Consider the following 17,403-nt stretch of genomic DNA (forward strand, 5'->3'; position numbering starts at 1 on the left):
GGGTCACCAGTTTGAGCACCTGCTTTAAGTAAACAATGTCCTACCTACAAAAAGGTGTTTTTTAGGGCTGACACAATTTTTAAAAGACATTCTGTAAGCGAACTAACAGTTGTTGATGGGTTTCATCCCGGTACGTCTTACCATGAAACTACAATGGATGTGTTGGGACTCTGGGGGATTTGCCCCCAGGGCCGCAGAGTGGAAGGCTTGCATGCTACCACCGAGCGTGCGGGCCACCTTGTATATGGTGGGATCTCCTGCAGGCAAATCCTGCTGAGTCACGTGTTGTCCAGAGCCTTTGGCAACAGGGCAGTTCTGTGGACAATCGGCGAGTGTGGTGCCATGTTTCTGTAGTTTAAACATGGTGCATTGTTGACCTAAACAACATTACCAGTTTTGGTTCCTGCTGGCATCAGCTATCTAGGGTTCAAATTTCATGACACAATTTTTCTCCACCCTGTACATTCTTGCACCTTTCTGCTTTCCCTTCTTTGCTTAGGACTGGTTTTCCATCTCGGCTCTTGATATTCATACAGGTTGTTCTCATTTCTCCAAAATGTCTCTTTAATTTTCCTGTTGGCAGCATCTATCTTATCCTTAGTGATACATGCTTCTACATGCTTACATTTGATCCCTAGCCATCCCTGCGTAGCCATTTTGAAGTTCCTGTCAATCTCATTTTTGAGACGTTTGTATTCCTTTTTGCCTGCTTCATTTATGGCATTTTTTTATTTTCTCTTCCATCAATTAATCAGTATCTCTTCTGCTACCCAAGGATTTCTATTAGCCCTCATCTTTTTACCTACTTGATCCTCTGCTGCTTTCATTATTTTGCCGCTCAGAACTACCCATTCTTCTTCTACTGTATTTCTTTCCCCCATTCTTGTCAGTCATTCCCTAATGCCCTCCCTGAAACTCTGTACAACCTCTGGTTCTTTCAGTTTATCTAGGTCCCATCTTCTTAAATTCCTACTTGTTTGCAGTTTCTTCAGTTTTAATCTACAGTTCATTCCAATTTAAAACCTGTTTCCTAAATATTTGTCTTACCATCATATATTATATCTGAAACCTTCCAGTGTCTCCAGGCCTCTTCCACTTATACAGACTTCTTTCACGATTCTTAAGCCAAGTGTTAGCTATGATTAAGTTACGCTCGGTGAAAGATTCTACTAGGCTGTTTCCTCTTTCATATCTTACTCCTCTTCCATTCTCATCTGCTACTTATCCTTCTTCCTTTCCCTACTATCGAATTCCAGTCCCGCATGACTATTAAATTTTTGTCTCCCTTAACTATCTGAATAATTTCTTTTATATTATCATACATGTCTTAAGTCTCCATCTGTGGAACTAGTTGGCATATAAACTTGTACTTCTGTGGTAGGCAAGAGCTTTGTGTTTATGTTGGCTACAAAATGCGTTCAGTATGTTGTTTGTAGTAGCTTATCCACATTCCTATTTTTTATTCATTATTAAACCTATTCTTGCAATACTCAATTTGATTTTGTATTTACAACCCTGTATTCACTTGACCAGAAGTCTATCTGCCACCAACGTTCACTAATTCCCACTATACCTAACTTTAACCAATCCATTTCCCTTCTTAAATTTTCTAACCTGCCTGCATGATTGAAGGATCTAACATTCCATGCTCCGATTTTTGGAATGCCAGTTTTGTGTCTCCTTATAACGACATCGTCCTGAGTAGTTCTGATGCCATCACCATTTAACCATACAGTAAAGGTAGGCTGTGTGTGTGTGTGTGTGTGTGTGTGTGTGTGTGTGTGTGTGTGTGTGTGTGTGTGTGTGTCCAGTTCAGTTTGGATGAAAGCTTTCTTGTTCAGCAGTCTTTTTGTTCTGCCTGTCTGCGACTCGTTTCCGCTATGTGGCGAGTAGCAATCTATCCTTTTCATAATATAGTGTCATTATTCCATTCTGGAATTTCCGTCACATAATCATTGTGATCCATAACAGGAAAAAAGCTTGCTGTTAACAAAAATATTTGGAAAAAAGTTGTTCGCAAACAAGTCTGTTGGCACTATTGTGTATGTTACCACTGAATAAACTAAAAATATGACAGCAACTAAATTGTTTCAAAAGCTTTTGAATTAAACAATGTTTTGACATTGTGTGTCTTAATGAACTTCCTTTAATATTTTCCTTCATAAAAAAGTCAGTTTTTGCCAACACCACATTCTGTGTGTCAAACAGTGATAAACTAAGTGATAGGTTATAGATTCAATATGTAGTGGTCCACATATATTGTGTACATACATATGCACTCACTACGTTAGCAGTTACAATGCTGGGTGTCACATTTGCCAGTATTTCATCAGACTGTCTTTAAAGATTACATGACACTGTTGCGGGCTAAGCCAGAACGTTTCAGACATCTAAACTTCCAGACTGAGGATAGATGCCTAAAAGCTCCTCATGTTAAGTGTGAAGCCCTCCACTTGATCGTACTAACGTAAATGAACTAGGTCTCTGTCATATATTTTTATATATTTTTATCTATTTTTGCACTTTTTAGTACATAACATTTCATAACGTACACTTCGACGTGATCTGCCTTCAATTCTGTAATAGTGAAAGTGAAAGAGAGTAGAGCATCTGCCACAGTACACATTTTTATTGTGCTTCAACACTAATGAAAATATTTGTTAAACAGCGCTGGGAGCATGGTCTTTTACACTATGGACATACTCTTCGTAATTCAGCTTAGCTTTCACGCTTTGTTTATCTATGTTCTCATCGTACTCCCTAATTCTGCAGTGGTTAACTGAGTGGTGCTCATGAAATTAGGAGGTTGGCTCATTCAAGCGTGGGGTGGCCAAACAGCCGGTGTCCAAAGCAGTCACAGTGATGTCTGTCTGGATTCTTGCAGAACTACCTGCAATTAGCAGTACAAGCAAGCATAAACTACAGATTCAGACCTTTACCTGCCATTGGTTTTGCAAGGAAAAGTACTAACATTAATGCAAATAATATTGACAAGTAGGCTCATATTTCATGACTGTGTTTGGTCACTGTTCTGTAACCAAAATATTGATACTATTCTTGCTTATTTCCTTGCTCCCTTAGTACTTCGCTATGTTTCTTCTGTGGTGTCTCAAAATGACCATAGCATTTCCAGTATCTCTCATTTAGCTTGATTATTCTCAGATCGTGTAAGCTTATTTTTATCATTTATGTTTACTGACACAAAAGACCATAGGCACTCAAAAATTGCAAGGATGATTTACTTAGTAGTGGTGAGCTGAGTTTTATTATATTAAGTAGAATAGAATAGAATAGAATATTTTTATTAGCCTTTCAGTATTTTTCATACAATTGGCTTCGTCAAAGTTTACAGAGGGTTTTAGTTTCAGCATGATATTCAAATAGTTACAGAAAGGGGAGAAAAGGAACTAAAGACCTTTTCTTCAGAATTACATAAAACAATGTTTTATACAGTAATTAAATACACACATAAGAAAAGAATCACAGTAAATAACTAGCTTATATAATATCAAAACATTTTCTTCATAACTTAGGTAAACATATATTTTGATGATTAGTTTCTAAGAATTCAGTTGTATAGAATTCATTGTTTTTTAGCCAGGTTTGCAATGTATTCTTATATTTATTTAGTGGTACTGTACGAGCTGAGCATGGTAACTTATTGAAAGATTTTATGCTTAAGTACTTATAGTTATTATGGACTACAGCAAGTCTTGTGGAAGGCAAGTTCAGCAGATCACTGTTTCTTGTACTGTGTGCATGCACGTCACATCACATCTCATGTTCAATTTTTTCAGATTTTCTCTGGCATATATTAAACAGTTTTATATGTACATGCTTGTCACTGTCATTATGCTAAGAGATTTAAAATAATTTCTGCAAGACTCTCTGGATGCTAACCCTTCCATGCACCTGATTGCTTTCTTCTGCCATCTGAAAATACATTCAGCCCCTGGGGAGTTACCCCAAAGCAATATTCCATATTGCAGTTGGGAATGAAAAAAAGCATAGTATGAGTGGAGTAGCAATTGCTTGCTCACACTGTTCCTTTATTTACACAATAAGAAAAGTACTTGTGCTAGTTTACTACAGAGATAATTGGTGTGTCCTTCCCATGAGAGCTTTTGGTCTATGATTAGTCCAAGTAATTTCACTGTTTTGTTTTCATTTTTAGTTACTTTGAGATTAAATATTATTTCTTCTGTTTTTGTTTGATTTATGCACAGCTGGTTAGCCTGACACCAGTAATTAGCCATTTGCATCATTTCTCTATTTTTGTCCAGTACACTCTGTAAGTTCTCTCCTGTACTTATTAATTTCATATAGTATGTCATATAGTATGTTGTTACACGGTATGTAATTCGAGAAATCTATGTTAATGACAATGAACAGAAAAGGTCCAAGAACAGAGCTTGGGGTATTCCTCTTTCTATAGGGAGTATTTCTGACCTCTGCTTATTTGCATATACAAGTTGTAACCTATTGCTTAGATAAGATTTGAATGGATGGGGTGTATCATCTTCAATGCCATAGTATTTTAACTTTTTGATGAGTATGTCATGTGACACCAAGTCAAATGTTTTACTTAGGTTGTAACTTCATGTCAAGGCCACCCACTACAGCTTTCAGCTCAACCTGTGCAACACTAAAGTACAATGAGCTAGCATTAGGAGTTTTTACACACACACACACACACACACACACACACACACACACACACACACACACAAATAAATATGAAGTTAGGTTGTAACTGGGTTGAGAAATAGCAGGTCTCAAGAGTAAGAGTATCAGCGCTGTGGGGTTTATAACCACCTAGCTACAATAGGAACAGAGATATGGGCGAAAACTATTTCCGCCTCCCAGCTCCTGGTGTATAGGCTGACCTGCACAAGAGGCATGTAGTATGGGAACAGTAACTGCTTGCCAAATCAGCCTAATTGCAGGGAAGCCTACATGTTAGGGGCAAGAAATTTTATTTTATTTATTTATTTATTTATTTTATTTTATTATTTTTCTTCCAGGCCCAACATGTACGCTGCTCTGCATGATACGTATGGTGTGGAAGTTGTATTGGCTTACTTTATTGCAGGGCTACAAGTTGAGTGGATAGAGGTGCTGATGGACAGAGTGAGGTGAACGAGGAAGTGGACAGGGAGATGCAAGAAGGAATTGTGGGCCACTAGAAAAGGAAGAAGGGGAGGTGAATTATAGAAAAATATATAATCAGAGAGGGGGGAGGAGGTGGTACAGAGAGAGGTGGGAGGATGAGGATACGGTGAGGGGAGGAGGTGGTGTGTTCAATATGAATTGGATGCATATGCGTTTGAAGCCACAGGGAAAAGACTGTTGTATCAGTAAAATGTAAATACTTATTTGTGATGATGACAGTGACAACAATCACAATAACATAATCATTGTAGCTCCACTAAACATCTACATCTACATCCATACTCGGCAAGCCACCTGACGGTGCATGGCGGAGAGTACCTTGAGTACCTCTATCGGTTCTCCCTTCTATGCCAGTCTTGTATTGTTCGTGGAAAGAAAGTTACGTGAACAGAAAAGGTGTTCAGTTATTTTCCATTAAGCTATTGAGTGTTTGCCCCAAAATTTGCCATCACACGTTGTAAATTAAACAAATTATTTGAGTGTTGTGCTGACAAGACTACTGTATAATCAGTAACCAAAAAACGCAGAGGAAAGTCAATAAATAAACTGAACTTCAAAAATTTTTATTTGTGCTTAGTGACAAGAAAATAGGTCTCGCATTGTGGATAGTGTTAAAAGTGCAATTAAACCTATTTTATGCGTAACTGATGATGCAGCTTTAATAATGTCTACGTGACTGAGTGAGGTAAAGAATTAAAACTGTTTGAAAATTTTCAGGAAGAAAACCACCGCCTACCTGGCCTCAACATGGAGCAGTGAGATTTGAAGGTGTATCTTTGCGATATGCTGTGGCTGAACCACCAGTTCTTAAGGATTTAAAATTTGAAATAGAAGCAGGTCAAAAGGTACAGTTGACAATTACCAAAAATTTGATTTCACTGTATGTTTTGTTAAATCGTTCCAACTAGACTGGGGTTGCCAACATCTCATTTCTTACTGCGCTATGCTCCTCCATTTCCATCCCCCCCTCCCTCCCTCCCCCCCCCTCCCCCCCCCTCCCCCCCCCCCAGCCAACAATGCCAACAGGTTGAGCAGTAAATTGTATTATTCTATATTGCCATTAAGTCTCGTCCATTACACTATATACAAGCTCAGAGTTTGGGACTAATTTACATTACAGTCTAGTACTCTATTATTACATGACTCAAAGTTTAAAATTTAGCTTTGAGAAGGACTCTGTTCATAAGATATTTGTCATTTCTTGCAGGTTGGTATTGTTGGAAGGACTGGAGCTGGCAAATCTTCACTTATATCTGCACTTTTCCGCCTGGCAAACTTAGAAGGTGCTATTTACATAGACGACATAAACACTCAAGATATCGGTCTCCATGATTTGAGAAAACGCATTTCTATCATACCACAAGAACCTGTTCTTTTCTCAGCCTCAATTCGATACAATTTGGATCCTTTTCAAGAGTTCCCTGACCACCAGATATGGAATGCCCTGGAAGAGGTAAGACACTTTGTAACGAATACATTCCTGGTTGTAACTTCATATTTATTTTGTGTGTGTGTGTGTGTGTGTGTGTGTGTGTGTGTAAAAACTCCTAATACAAGCTCATTGTACTTGAGTGTTGCACAGGTTGAGCTGAAAGCTGTAGTGGATGGCCTTGACATGAAGATAAATGAAGGTGGAAGCAACTTCAGTGTTGGTCAGAGACAATTAATATGTCTTGCACGTGCAATTCTCCGGAACAACAAGATACTGGTTCTTGATGAAGCTACTGCTAATGTTGATCCACAGTAAGTATCAATTGCTACTTGTAGTTACCAGTAAAATAAATATTTTTGTAATATAACTGGGTACATTAAAAATCTTGCCACCAAGCAACAGCAAGATAACACACACTTAAGGTATTACAATTTGCAAGTGTTCAGAGCCTGTGGCTCCTCCTGACAAAGGGGTTGAAGGGGAAGGAAAGGAACTGAGAAGTCTATAAAAATTGGTGGAGTTCAGCCAGAACTCCAGGTCAGGATAAACTTATGGGACAGTAAGTATTGCTTCTTGTAATTGACAGATTTGCATAAAAGAATTAATAGTCACTGAATGCCTCTTCCTCCACCACCTGTTGAAAGATGTGTGTACATGTAAGAAATGTGATCTCCCTGTTTGTTTGGCAACATAATGCTCCATGTCCATAAAATATTGAACAACGATAAGGAATTTCCTTTTTCCAGATGTAGAAACACAAGAGTGAGTTGAATATTTATGTATTCCAATTCCTTGTGGTAAAATTTGTGTAGTGGAACAAATGGGTAATTGCAGCATGTCACTGGGTGACAAGTGAACAACCCCAGTAATTCTATTTACAAACCCAGCTGTCAGTTGTACTGTGGACCCCAAGAAATTAAATTTTACTGTCCTGACTCATTAATTTACATTCATTCCAGCTAGCTAAACGTACCACAATATGCATATTGAATCAATAATTCAAAATCCAAGGGCCATATAGAGCCCATACTAAAATGCTGCACAGTCAAACATTCTCCGAATAGCCAGTTAGGAAGCATGGGGGGAAAGGTCACTGCAGTCCATCCCATGTGCTCTGTCTGCAGACAAGCATATCCAAATATCGCCCAATAATGATTTGGTCTTCCTACAGGGCAGACAGTTTTATGGTGTCTGATCTTGTCACAGTCTATTATTACACATACACCCTCAAATGTAACTATTCCTTTTTAAACTCTCTTAAATTTTGGCCACTCACCTCTGTTGCCTATGCAATTGGCATATGAGAAATCTCTATCCTTTGTGGAGGTTTCCATTGTAGTCTGAATCTGCAGTAAACAGACACATCATCTTCAAAACTTCATTTAGTTTAAATAACAACCTTCAGATGCTCACTTTCCTGACCATCCTGACCAGGAACCACTCCACCCCTGTAGATGTGTGTCCATTAAGACATAATCAATTGAATTTGAGTCCTGTTGTGTTCATCCAGCATTGCTGTCCCTTTGATTACCTGGCTGTTAATTCAAGCACAAGGACCACACATTGACATTTTAATTTATTTATGATTATGCTTGGGAATTTTTGAGAATAGAGATGAAATGCACAATAAATGGCAAACATTGAAAGTGCCAAAAATGGTTTTGAATTTCTCCTTTTATTACGAAGTTTATGGCACCATGCTATGAACTCTGTTATGCACTTCACTGGTTTACAGAATTGCATGCAGTTTTCTGTAAAAGTTGTAAACAGCCTTTTGCTCCATGTATATTTACCCCCATTACCTTCAGAATTTCGAAGAGAGTACTTCAATTAACATTGTCAAAAGCTTTATCTGAGTTTACAAATGCTATAAAAGTAGGTTTGCCTTCCTTTAACCTATCTTCTAAGAAAAGGCATAAGGTCAGTATTCCCTTGTGTATTCATAAATTTCTCCAGAATCCAAATTACTCTTCCCTGAAGTTCGCTTCTAGCAGTTTTTCCACTCTTCTGTAAAGAATCCATGTTGGTATTTTGAAACCGTGACTTACTAAACTGACAGTTTGGTAATTTTGACACCTGTTACCAACTACTTTCTTTGGAATTAGCGTTATTACATTCCTCTTGAAGTCTGGGGGTTTTCACATGCTCATGCGTCTTCCACACCAGATGGAATAGTATTGTCGTGGCTGGCTCTCCCAACGCTATCAGTAAATCGGACGGAATGCCTTCTACCATTGGGGCCTTGATTCAACTTAGGCCTTTCAGCACCCTGTCAAATTGTTCTCGCAATCTCATATCTCCCATATCGTCATCATCATCATCATCATCATCAATGTCCTCTTCCATTTCAATAATCTTGTCTTCAAGTACAGTAAATAAACCAAAAACATTTTTGGAGTAGGAATTAAAGTTCAGAGTGAAGAAAAAAAACAACTTTGAGGTTTGCTGATGGCATTGTAATTCTGTCAGAAACAGCAAAGGACTTGGACGAGCAGTTGAACAGAATGGATAGTGTCCTGAAAGGAGGATATAAGATCAACATTAACAAAACCAAAACAATGATGGAATGTACTAGAATCAAATCAGGGGATGTTGAGGGAATTAGATTAGGAAACAAGACACTGGAAGTAGCAGATGAGTTTTGCTCTCTGGGCAGCAAAATAACAGATGATGGGTGAAGTAGGGAGGATATAAAATGTAGATAGGCATGGCAAGAAAAGTGTTTCTGAAGAAGAGAACTTTAACAATAAATATAGATTTAAGTGTTTGGAAGTCAATTTGAAGGTATTCATCTGGAGTGTAGCTGTTGATGGAAATGAAAGTTTAGATAAGAAAAGAATAGAAGCTTTCAAAACATTGTACCATGGAAGAATGCTGAAGATTATATTGGTAGATCACGTAGCTAATGAAGAGGTACTGAATAGAATTGTGCAGGAAAGAAATTTGTGGCACAACTTGGCTAAAAGAAGGGAGCTTGCAGTGGATATTTGGAGATGAAGAGGCGTGCATGGGGTATCGTGGAGAACTGCATTGAACCAGTCTTTGACTGAAGGCCACACCAACAACAGATTGCTATTCACCACAAAGAGGAGACCTTGTGGTGCAGAAAGGCACAATGGAAAGACTGTTAAACATTTCAGTTTAAAGGTCTTCAGATGGAAATTTTATCAGTGCCATTGGTTTTAAAGTGCTCACTAAATATTTTGGTACTGCTCCCATTGTGCACTGTTCATGCATTTGGACAAAATGCACGCTATTTTGTAATGTACTGTGTTTTTGTTATAAAATGCAATAATACTAAGATTGTAACAGACATTGAGCACATACTTTATCTAATTAGATGAGTTTAAGAATGAAAACTTGTTTTAATATTAAAGACAAAAATTTCTGATACAATGATCATGAGAGCATACTTAGTGTTACAGTGCGAACAGAAAAAGGCTTCATTACACAATGTATAACAAGTAGTGGCATTTATAAATAATTTTATTTATCAGCTTGAAATAATAAAGCTGTGATAATGAAACTCGGTGGTAATGTTAGTCCTTCTCTACATAATCATTATCCGAGACCAAATTTTCCCATGGGTTTATGACTTGTCATAGACATTGGTTGCAAAAATATGCAAGTATTGTTGTCCAGGAAATGTTCAGCCTCAAAAATCACCTAGTCATTCTCAAAATCGCTGCCAGCAGTGGTTTCTTCATGCGAGGAATCAGGAAGGAGCTACTAGTGAGGCATAATTTGATAGCCCAAAGAAGCATAATGTGGGATTGTCTTGCGGAGAACGAACTCGGGCATTATCATGGAGTAAAAGCACCCCCTCAGGCAGCTTCCTGTGACTCTTCAACTTTGCAGCATACTGTGACTTCACTAAAAAAATCTTTCTGTGACAATTTGACCTTTACAAGTATAATCTGTTTGCACCATACCATGGTTTGCCCCTGGTAGCTGAGTGGTCAGTGTGACGGAATGTCATACCTAACGGCCCGGGTTCGATTCCCGGCTGGGTAGGAGATTTTCTCCACTCAGGGACTGAGTGTTGTGTTGTCCTTATCATTTCTTCCCCATCGACACGCAAGTTGCCAAAGTGGCGTCAACTCAAAAGACCTGCACCAGGCAAACGGTCTACCCGACAGGAGGCCCTAGCCACACGGCATTTCCATTTACCATACCATGGCAGTTCAAAATCACTTTCAGCAACACATTATCACATGTAGGCTGGTTTGCCACTTCATTTTGCATCATTCAAACTTGTTTTACAACACTGGAAGTGTCTGTGCCACGTAACCACTGCTGCTAATACACTTCCACCAACTTAGCGTGGATTGATGCACAATTATTCCCCTTCAGAGAGAAAAATCAATTGCCATGCAGTACTCCATTTCTTCAGTGGCCGGTGCCATTTTGTTTTGGCTCCTGTAACTGTGTGCTGCAGTACTGTTGCACAGGAATTTTAATGTGTACAAAGTTTGCAGACATGTATCTGCAAATCAACAAATATTAATGAGGAAACTTTGTTTGAGGTTGTTTAACCACCTTCTGCTGTCAGGGTTACTTGCAAAAGCAAAGGGTATTGTAGTTTTAGGTGATTGCAATATAAACTTTGACAGAAAATAAGAATAAAATTGACTTCGAGATTGTGATGACCTTATATAATCGGATAATAATAATCCGGTAATGAACTTCCCAACAAGAATTACATCAGAGTCCCAAACTATAATAGATAACATTTTTTTAGATGTAAGTAGACATCAGAATTATACCTTCAGGCAGGTTGTAAGTGGACTTTCAGATCATGATGGAAATATTCTCACTCTTTATGATGTTAATTTGCTCAAACTACTAATTCCTCAATGGAAACTCATAAGAGTAATGAACGAAGAGGCAAAAGAAACTTTCAACCGTAGGATTGGTCTTTATTATGTAGCCTTGATAAAGTTCATGCTAAATTTAACTGTTTTATAAATAAATTCTGTGCTCTTTTTGGAGAAATATTTCCAAAGAAATGGGTCAGAAACAGTGCTTCCAATTCTGTAAGTAAGCCTTTGATTACAAAAGGTATAGAACAATCATGTAAAACCAAAAGGGTAACTTATGCTGCAACAAGATTATCTAAAGATGTAGAAAAATGGGAACACTATAGATTATACTGTGAAATTTGTAGAAACTAATACAGAAATAAAAAGCCATTTGTTATGAGAAGGAAATAGATAATTCTAATAATAAAATAAAAACAATTTGGAGCATTGTAAAAAAAAAAAAAATAAGCAAAGAAGATGTAAATAAAATGAGATATGAAGGTACTCTAGTAGATAAGCCCAAAAGTGTGGCAGAGATCATTAATCAACACTTCCTGTTGGTAACTCAACAGATTGGCTGCAACCCCAATGTTGATGAAGCTGCAACTCTTTGTTGAGCTTTATATTCTAACAAAAATTCAGAAATGCACCTTAAACTTGTCACTGTAGATAAAATTTAAAAAAATCATTGTCTTTAAAAAATAAGAACTCTGCAGGGGTTGATACTACTTCTAGTAATGTATTTAAATATTCTTGTTTGTGGATAAGGGACATGTTCTGTCATATTTCCAATGCTTCCCTTCAGAAAGGTGTTTTTCCCAGTAGACTTAAGCATGCCAATGTGAAGCCCCTGTACAAACAGGGCGATAAAACTGAAATAAGTAACTATTGACCTATATCTTTGCTGACAGCTTTCTCTAAAATGTTAGAAAAGCTAATAAGTGTAAGAATTACTGATCATCTCGTGAATGGAGTTCAGAAAGAGAAAATTTGGCTTTCCAAAGGGCTGTTCAACAAAAGACACAATCTATTCACTTGCAAAAGAAGTCCCAGAAACCCTTAATGAGAAAAATGCTATCACTTGGTGTCTTCTGCAATTTGTCTAAAGCATTAGACTATGTTGATCACCAGATTCTCTTGCAAAAAGCAAAATAAGTAGGAGTAAGTGGTGTTGCAGGCAATTGGCTACAGTTGTCCCTACAAGACAGGAAACAAAAAGTTGTCTTGAATAGCTCGGGTGGAGCATGTGACGTTTCCTCACATTCTGAATGGAGTTCCATTACATGTGGAGTGCCTCAGGGCCCAATTTGTGGGCCACTATTATTCCTGATCATTATAAATGATCTACCATCATGCACAAGCCTACCGTGTAAATTTGCATTATTTGCTGATGATACCACAATTTTTATGAGCAGTAGAATAGATAGTAATCTTGAGGAATCCATTAATCACATACTCTCAGAATGGAAACAACAAAATTTCTTGGAGTGCACATTGACAAGAAAATGAACTGATCTTCACGTATTATAGATCTCTGTAAGGGGCTTAGCTCTGCTACATATGCTTTACGGGTTGTCACTACATGTGTTGAACCTAACACTGCAAAAGTGGCATACTATGGCTATTTTCACTCACTCGTTGAAGACAGCATTATTTTTCAGGGATTTTTTATATGTGGATTGTGCCCAAGAGGCTCATGTAGAAATAGCTTTAGAGAGCTCAAAATATACACATCTATATGCCAATATATTTTTTCTCTCATGTGTTTTGTTTGTAAAAATATAGAGATATTTCAACCAAACAGTAATTGTCATGAGCATAACACATCGAGGAAGAATACAGAGCGAGCATAGAAATTTGAGCTTGACGTGAAAGGGTGTCCGCTACACTGGAACAAAACTCTTTAGTGCTCTTGCTCCTGAAATAGACAGGGACTCATAACAAGAGTAAGTTTAGGAAAGCACTAAAAATATTTCTGCTAGAAAAAGCTTTTTACAGTCTAGATGAATTTTTAACTAAATAAATTGTAAAATTTTAATATTATATAATAAAAGTTGACATAATGCCACTAAGAATGTTATTTAACTTGAGCTCTGTATCTGCATGTGCTCTGTATCTGTTTTTCCATAGTGCTGTAACGATTCTAAGAAAATATGTATCGTCTTTTTTTCCTGTATTGCTGCTCAAAGAATTTACTGTATAAATTTTTATATAATCATAATAGAGGGAAACATTCCACGTGGGAAAAATATATCTAAAAACACAGATGATGTGACTTGCCGAACGAAAGTGCTGGCAGGTCGATAGACACACAAACATACACACAAAAGTTGAAGATGTATGCACACAAAATTCAAGCTTTCGCAACAAACTGTTGCCTCATCAGGAAAGAGGGAAGGAGAGGGAAAGACGAAAGGATGTGGGTTTTAAGGGAGAGGGTAAGGAGTCATTCCAATCCTGGGAGCGGAAAGACTTACCTTAGGGGGAAAAATACACACACACACACACACACACACACACACACACACACACACACACACACACACACACATATCCGCACATACACAGACACAAGCAGAAATTTCCTTTTTTCCCCCTAAGGTAAGTTTTTCCGCTCCCGGGATCGGAATGACTCCTTACCCTCTCCCTTAAAACCCACATCCTTTCGTCTTTCCCTCTCCTTCCCTCTTTCCTGATGAGGCAACAGTTTGTTGTGAAAGCTTGAATTTTGTGTGTATACATCTTCAACTTTTGTGTGTATGTTTGTGTGTGTCTATCGACCTGCCAGCACTTTCGTTCGGTAAGTCACATCATCTGTGTTTTTAGATATATTTTTACATAATTATGTACTCAAATGTCTTTATATGCTGTAAGATTATCATACTGTATTTGTAAAGAACTGACTTGTTCCACATCCTTGGGAACTCAACACAGTTGGACCTATGGAACACAAAATCAAATCAAATCATTAGTTAAACTTCACAACACTTAAAGAAATTGATTAGCTGAATAAGTTGCTGTCAGTTTAAGTAAACTTAAGAAAACTCACTACTTAGCTTTTATAAAGGAAATCTCCACCAATATACAGAAATTGTACATTGGGATGCTTAATCCTCTTTTAAATAGTCCCGAGAAACGAGCATGAGAGGATCTGTTGTTTCATTTAAGTCAACTCCAGAAAGTCTTCAGTTTGGCAGGTGTATATTTTCTTAAACAACATAGTTACACAGACCTTCTGTCACAGAATACAACCACCTGAACTTTCTTCTTTGGTATAACGTGCAGCACTGCATATTTACTTGCTTGAAATGCTGTTTTGGTCTCTTTGTTTACAAGAGATTTATCAAATTACAGTTGGAAAGCATCATTAGAACATACTCTGTCAATATAATTTTGATGTGCACAGATGTTCATTTATAATGGCTTCAAATGGCTCTGAGCACTATGGGACTTAACATCTATGGTCATCAGTCCCCTAGAACTTAGAACTACTTAAACCTAACTAACCTAAGGACAGCACACAACACCCAGCCATCACGAGGCAGAGAAAATCCCTGACCCCGCCGGGAATCGAACCCGGGAACCCGGGCGTGGGAAGCGAGAACGCTACCGCACGACCACGAGATGCGGGCTCATTTATAATGAATATAAAGTATTGGTCCTTAGGTTTTGAGATGAAAATAAAATGATGAAATGCGGTTCACAATACTGGACATAAAATTAGATTTCTTATTAATTGAAACTTCCTGGCAGATTAAAACTGTGTGCCCGACCGAGACTCGAACTCGGGACCTTTGCCTTTCGCGGGCAAGTGCTCTACCATCTGAGCTACCGAAGCACGACTCACGCCCGGTACTCACAGCTTTACTTCTGCCAGTATCTCGTCTCCTACCTTCTGCGAACCTTGCAGAACTAGCACTCCTGAAAGAAAGGATACTGCAGAGACATGGCTTAGCCACAGCCTGGGGGATGTTTCCAGAAATTTATTAATTGCTGAATAACTTTTTGTGCCAACATAAACTCAAGAACTTTACAGACTGCGGAATAAGGTTACAGGCTTACCATGTTATACAAAATCTTTGTTTTGTCAGAAGTACAAAAAAGTCATTTGTTAATATTGAAAAATTCAAGGTGGTGTAATTACGAAATTAATTACATTGATTCTGAATCTGGCATCTTTAATAACATGATTCTCGAAGATCCTACAAAAGTTTAATTACATCTGATGTGAAATATTTTGAATTGTTAATTTGGCTCTATATGAAATACTCAAATTTTAGTGATTAATTTGCTAATTAGTTACAAGCTGGAATTTGACACTAACGTTATTGTGACATCTTCACTTACTGTTTTCAAAACTTATATAATTAGTTTTCTCATGAACTTTACTAAATAATGTATTGCTGATAATTACAAAGTCTGGCTAATTACTTCTACCTTGCAGGCTGGTAAGCTAATTAGTTACACTACATCATGTACATGATGTATATTTTATTACATACTGTGTTCTGTGTAATGTGGATGATGTGGTATTCTGAAAACTATTTTGGGTGGTACTGAACAGTTCATAAAGTGTCCCTCATTGAGTCCTACTTAAAGATGATAGTTAAAACTTTGACTACCCCCTTGTAATTTATTTGGTGTGTGATAGTTCAGATTTAAAAGAAAACAGAAAAGTCAAAAAATTGGAAGACATACAAATAGTGCTTTTCTTGTTTCTAGAACCTTTTTATTGCAGAAAATCGCATATGATCAAGGGGGAGAAGTGTGGAAAGGGGGTAAGAAACTTATCTTGAACGATATGAATTTAGTTGTGAGTTACTGGGTATTTAGAGTGTTTCTTTCAATCTTCTTCTTTGTCCACTTTTTTTCTTGTCAGTTAGCAAGTCTACATCCCTTTCATGCATTAAATATTGTTAAACTTATAAATTAAGTGAGAAAATAAACATTTTCAAGCTGTTACTCGCACAATATTTAGATATGTGTGGTTTGATTTTTGATAGTATCACTCATTTGGAAGTACTTAATTAGAATTAATTCGTAACATAAATGAAATTGTTATATGCCATGAATAAATTGTAATAATGGCCTTTTTGTTTCAAAGAACTGATGCTCTGATACAAATAAAGATTAGGGAGAAATTCAGCAACTGTACTGTGCTTACAATTGCACATAGGCTTCACACCATCATGGACTCGGATAAAGTGCTGGTCATGGACTCCGGAACAATGGTGGTAAGAAGCCCTTGTTTAAGATATAATTAAATCTATAGTACAGATGTATAATCTGATAAAACTTAATAGACAATGACAATTGTTTACATTGTGTATGGGGTCACATAGCAGTTTGGTGCTATATTACATAACTTATTTATTTTAAACATACTTTATTAATGGTGAAACCTGTGATAATTAGTATCCCAGTTAATATCATATTGTTGCAGCATGGACCACAAAATGTGTATCCAGAAGTCTCCAGATCATCATTTCTCTACCATGTAACTAACAGAAAATACACAAACATCTCATTTGTCTGGACTAGGTGGGATCAGATGCAATCCAGATTACTGAAACTCTGGATAATCTGGAAATATTCTGCTAAATGCCAAAACTTTTAATACATACTACACTACACAAACCTTTCGATTTTGGCACTAACTAGAAATATTTTTTTGGCACTTCCACTCTGTAGTTACTGCTGTCTCCTCACACTTATTTACTGAAATAGTGCATGCAGTTTGTCCACAATAAGTTGACAGTTCACATGGTAGCTGTCAGCAACAGCAGGTGATGTACCCTGCCCCACAGAAAGACTGTCAACAGGAGATCAGTGATGAAGGGAATATGTTATCATCTGCATGCTGCAGTACTGGCACCATCATCTTTAAGTGTGTGTAAAATAATACTGTGCATTCTGTCTCAACCACTTACTCTATTGACTAAATAATTGTGGTAATAAAGAAATTAACAAGCTTCCCAAACTGCTGACGCTCAGTGT

General features: G+C 37.5%; 1 protein-coding gene across 2 annotated transcripts in view; it reads left to right on the forward strand.

Annotated features, from left to right (window-relative positions):
• Positions 1 to 17,403, forward strand: part of LOC124775090 (ATP-binding cassette subfamily C member 4-like) — a 254,271-nt gene that overhangs the window by 221,855 nt on the left and 15,013 nt on the right. For both annotated transcript variants that reach the window (XM_047249900.1, XM_047249901.1), the window contains exons 20-23: positions 5,890 to 6,017; positions 6,380 to 6,625; positions 6,755 to 6,915; positions 16,511 to 16,640. In XM_047249900.1, coding sequence (XP_047105856.1) covers positions 5,890 to 6,017; positions 6,380 to 6,625; positions 6,755 to 6,915; positions 16,511 to 16,640 — 665 coding nt within the window. The remainder of the gene's footprint in view (positions 1 to 5,889; positions 6,018 to 6,379; positions 6,626 to 6,754; positions 6,916 to 16,510; positions 16,641 to 17,403) is intronic.

This window comes from Schistocerca piceifrons, chromosome 2 (assembly GCF_021461385.2).
Source record: "Schistocerca piceifrons isolate TAMUIC-IGC-003096 chromosome 2, iqSchPice1.1, whole genome shotgun sequence".
NCBI lineage: Eukaryota > Metazoa > Arthropoda > Insecta > Orthoptera > Acrididae > Schistocerca > Schistocerca piceifrons.